Consider the following 4,995-nt stretch of genomic DNA (forward strand, 5'->3'; position numbering starts at 1 on the left):
CGGCCGCGCTCGCAGGCTTCAAAATAAGGTTGGGCTTCAAAAAAAGCGCCTGACCCACCCCCCTCCTTGTCCCGTCGCGCCGGAGTCACTGCGTGGGAGCTAATTTGCCTTTTTAATTACGGCTTTACAAAGCGTAGGACCTCCATAGGATGCTTCCAAGCAGAAACGGCTAGAAGTGAAGTTTAAAATGAACAAAATTCACTGTTCTGTGTTAACTGAAGGGTGCTAAGACAGGCTCGCAGTAGGTGATGGGTGATGCTCCTGGTTTTGTCTTGTTTGTTTCCTTATCCACCGCGTTCACAGCTGAAGAAACTTCTTATGGTGACTGTGGAAGTTTCTGAGGTCAGTAAATTGTGGGAGAATATGAATTTTGGCTGGAAACTTTGTGAGCAAAACTGGAGGTGCATTTTGAAAGGTAGAACTTTTGTTCTTTGTAATGGTAAATAAAATATTTTCCTAAAATGAAGTCACTATGTTTACAAAATACCTCATTTAAAGAGCATTTCCTCTTCCTTCAGGGGAAAGGTCTATATGTTTGTACGCAAAGCCTTGATTTCAAGTTTCTAACTTCCTTTTTTCTTTCAATATGACTTGATGTTATTCAGTTTTGAATTTCAGCATGACAGTTATTAAAATTTATTTTGGAGACTTTGATTTTTTTTTTGAGAGCTTTTAATCTTAAAACATCAACAACAAGCTTGAAGAAATTTGAGACTGACTTGATAAAAGTCTAATGAGATCATCAAACTATTTTTTCCATCTGTATGAATAGATTGGTGGATGACTTCTGTAATTGTGTATGATTCATGACTTTCAAAAGAGAAACTTTTTCTACTCTGGTACTCTTACTGTGGCACTTCTGCTCTGCTTTTTTACTAATTAAATTGTGTATTTTTTGGGATGGAGGAGGTGCTATCAGGAAATTCATATTTTTTTTTTGAGAGTCGGGTAATAAAGTTGGTAATAGTGTTTTCGTAAGCTTCTACATTACATGTTTTTTAACGGTTAGGGCTAGCAAATGTTGCAGCTCTCTTATTTGTATATTAAAACAGTGTTAATATTTGTGGAAATAAGTCCAATTGTAGCAGTGCTCAGTGAGTGGAAGGCACAGCTCTGTGTTAAAGAAATGCAGTTTTCAGAAGGAAAAAAGTGCTGTGTGATAGTTTGTTGGTTAAAGCATGAGAAGGAAGGAGACTTGTAGAAGGAGGACTCTTGCCATGAACAGTAGGTTATTAGTGGTAGGTATGTGAAGTGGTAGGTGAGGAGGAATGGGGAGAGTTTGAAGCAGTTGAAGACAGTTTGTGTTGTCAGGTCAAAAAGAAGAGAAGGGAGGGAAGGAAAACATCTGAGGCACTCCATAGAAACCATAGAACATTCTTCATCTCCTAACTGAGGATTCAGTGACTAAACTGCAAATGTGAATCTAGTGGCCCTAATCCCTTAATACCTCTTTGGGAAAGGGTTTTGGTGGTATTACTGGCTTGCCCAGCAGCGTACGTAAAGCCTGTCAGCATCAGAGTTTATGTAAAATTATGCGCACAGTGACACTCGTCAAACCTGTTTCCCTTCCAGGTATTTGCCAGGTATTTTGAAAAACATATGTAGCGATAGCACTGTGAATGTGTTATTGACAAAGGTCCGTGTCACCAATGGTTCATAGATAACCTATTCCCAAAAGATCCTCTAATTCTTCTACTGCAGAGGTTCTCAAACTATGGCCTGAAGGAAAATGGCACACACAAAGGCCACATGAGCATCTTTATGTCTCTGTATGTCCATAACTGAGAGCTACTGTTGCTCCTAACAGCAGTGGCAATGCTAGGGAAGCAAACTAGATTTGTGCTAAGTTTAAAAACTATTTGACATAACTTTCATATTGTTTTGCAATAAAGATACTATCTGTACTATCTGTCTCTGTAGAAACATTTGTGAAGAAAGTGTCTGCTCAGACCTGCTGTGGAATAGGCGAGTTCTTGCATGACGAGTAACTGCCAAGTGACAGTTGTATAAAATTGTCAGTGTTAGAGAAGAGTAATATTGCGTGTTTGAAAAATAAAAATATTCCTGTTTTCCTGAAGTAAGTTGCTGTAGTAGTGATTATTTTGAGAATCTACTCCAGAGTCCAAGGGGTAATCATGCTTTTTGTGTAGATCACACCTTTGTGCTAGTAATTTAGCAGCAGCGGAGCTAATCTGTCCACCAGTTCTAGCTTCGTTTTGGTGGCATTTCAAATATGGATTTCCTTATCTTTAAGGATTGTTTTTTGAAATCATAGGGCCTATAGTTCTGGATTCTGAAGTTGTTAGCTTTCTTAAAAGGTGAAGAGGTTACCATACTACAGTAGTGTTCATGCAACTGAGCAATGTATATCCTATATTATATTAATGTGTTCTGACAGTCTCAATTTGGGAACAAATTTGAATTGAGGTTAAGTTTTTTATCTTTCAATTTTTGGCCAATGGTAACTTAATAAACAAGATATTACTATCACTTAGGCAGAAGTGATTGTTAATTTCTGCCTAACTGGAGGAGTGCTTTGTTTTAATAAGTCTTACTGTTTCATTCTGGAGTTAAAATGGTTTGAGCCCTACTTAGGATTGAGCATTAGTTTACTGTTGGGGTTGCTATGAACTCATCAGTTTTTCATTTGCTCAGTGAAAACTTCTAAGTTAAGTGGCTAGAGAGAAATTCTGCCATCCTGAGGTTCAAAGTCAGTTGATTCCAACTACCTGCTGATGGAAAGTTGCTATGCTTTTGTATCAGAAACCTAGACCCAGGTCATCAAATGAGTGCTCTTCATGGGTTCCAGGTTTGTGTAGGGTGAGCTACTTTTGCACCTTTAGAATTGCTTTAGGGCCACTTGATGTGCCGGTGACTGCACTGTGCGTTGTGTGCAGGGAACACCTACCTTTGCTTTCCTAGACCAAGTGAAATCTCTTTGAAACTGATTATTTGAACTTAAAACCGATCATAAAAGGAAGAACAATAGTGCTATCCAACGCATTCTTGTTGATGAGAACTTGAAAAGGAAGTAGATTTATTGGACGTGAACTTTCTCATGAACAGTAGGATATTAATGCTGAATACCTGGAGTGACAGCTGAAAAGGAACATTGAGCGTTGTGTTTATGAGCAGCAGAGGAAATAACTGGAAATCAGTTTCTTAAATAATCCTGCTTAATAGTAAGTTTTTAAAATTGGTTTTCTGCTGGAGGGTTTTGGTGGCTTTTTAAACAGTTTTTTGTGCCTGTCTTTTTGAGGACTTCCCTCTGGTTAAATATTTCTAAAGTAAAAATAAGTTTGGCCACATCAGGGCTGATCAACTGACTTACAAGATGGCCTATGAAACGGAAGACTGGATTTTAGAATAACATATAGGTAGATAACTAGGCAATGACTTTATGTGATATTTTGATTCCTTTAGATATTGGAATAAATTCGTGAATCTTGGACTATGCTGTTAGATTGCTCCTAAGTGCTTAATGCTTCACTTCTAGCTGTGAATTCTTGTAGAAGATTGATAGCTCTGCCAACACTACTGTCCACAGTAGAAGATGGGTGGATTAATTTCAAGATGGAGGGTAAGTAAAATTGTGTAACAATATAATCATCTTTAGTCTAGAAGAAGGCAGTATGCAGGACGTGTTTCTTAATGCCTATTGGTTGACTGTTAATGCTGGTTGAATGTTAGTGCTAAACTTTTCCCATTAAAATGCCAGTTAAAAGTCCAGTAGTGAGACATAATGACCAAAAATATTCTCTAACAAATTCCTAAACTGTGAAACTGTGCGGCTGTCTCTTATTTCCTTTGTAGTACCAGGCCTTGCAGTGGTTTGGTTAACTTCTAAAAATGCAGTTTTAGCTCTTTCTGTAAATCTAAATAGTTCGGTGGTGCTTCATCAGGATAGATACAGCAGCATCTGTGACTTGAAAGATTGGTGCTTATTTTCAGTCAAAATGGATACATTCAGAATATCGTTCCATGGTCTGTTCTAACAAATATTTTGGTAGCTACTTACACCTATACAAATCTTTCCTCCTAACTGTTTTCATTGGTTTTTATGCTACTGAATGGTGTACTGAGTTCATGAGGAAGAGGTGTGAGGTTTTTTACTACTCTCCTGACAGGTGTGAGTTGTTCCAGTGTAGGTTTGCCTTTGCATATTATCAGTTGATTTCAGAGCCTCCCATGCAAAACTCCTTTGAAGGCAAAAAGATTAGGTGAAATGTCAGTTTTGTATAACAGAAGGAAACTCTCTTTCATGGTGCTGCAGTGTGGGCTATAGTTTTTGAATTTGTGGCCTGAAGGGTGGGGAAAGATAGTGGCCTTATACTTCTCAGAAATTAGGAGAGATTCCTGGAGGGTGGATTCCATGTTGCTGCTAAGGGGAATTTTACTGGAGATGATAAGTTATTTGTAGTTGCTTATAATTTATTTAGAGCATTTGTCTTTGTGAGGAATGAATAATAATAAGAAGCTTTTTAGCTTAAGCTATCAAGTTAGGGCTTCCTGTATATATTCTCTTTGTTTTGCCCATTTCCTCCACTCATTCCTTGTTTTGCTTCCCACCCACACATCTGTTATTGCTGTACATGTGTTATAGGTTTTTTCTTTTGTGGTGTAGTAGAGGAACCTTCAGTTAATGGTAATACTAGCTGTAAAATAGTGATTCATTACAGTGCTTTCTGTTTGTCACTATTAAAGTAGGCGAACTCCTTACCTTTATGTAAAATAGATCATATATTGATTATCATAGAATACCAGGTTGGAAGGGAAAACTCCTTACCTTTATGTAAAATAGATAATATATTAAGTGATTATCGTAGAATACCAGGTTGGAAGGGACCTTGAAGGTCATCTGGTCCAACCTTTCTTGGCAAAAGCATGGTCTAGACAAGATGGCCCAGCACCCTGTCCAGGTGAATTTTAAGTGTTCAATGTTGGGAATCCACCACTTCCCTGGGGAAATTATTCCAATGGCTGATTGTTCTCATT

At 38.0% G+C, this 4,995-nt stretch overlaps 1 protein-coding gene across 1 annotated transcript in view; it reads left to right on the top strand.

Annotated features, from left to right (window-relative positions):
- The first annotated feature begins 3,494 nt into the window (after window positions 1-3,494).
- Window positions 3,495-4,995, top strand: part of KIAA1715 (KIAA1715 ortholog) — a 39,607-nt gene continuing 38,106 nt past the window's right edge. The window contains exon 1 of the mRNA XM_009894530.1: window positions 3,495-3,580. Coding sequence (XP_009892832.1) covers window positions 3,554-3,580 — 27 coding nt within the window. The 5' untranslated portion in view covers window positions 3,495-3,553. The remainder of the gene's footprint in view (window positions 3,581-4,995) is intronic.

Source organism: Charadrius vociferus, unplaced genomic scaffold (genome assembly GCF_000708025.1).
Source record: "Charadrius vociferus isolate BGI_N301 unplaced genomic scaffold, ASM70802v2 scaffold161, whole genome shotgun sequence".
NCBI lineage: Eukaryota > Metazoa > Chordata > Aves > Charadriiformes > Charadriidae > Charadrius > Charadrius vociferus.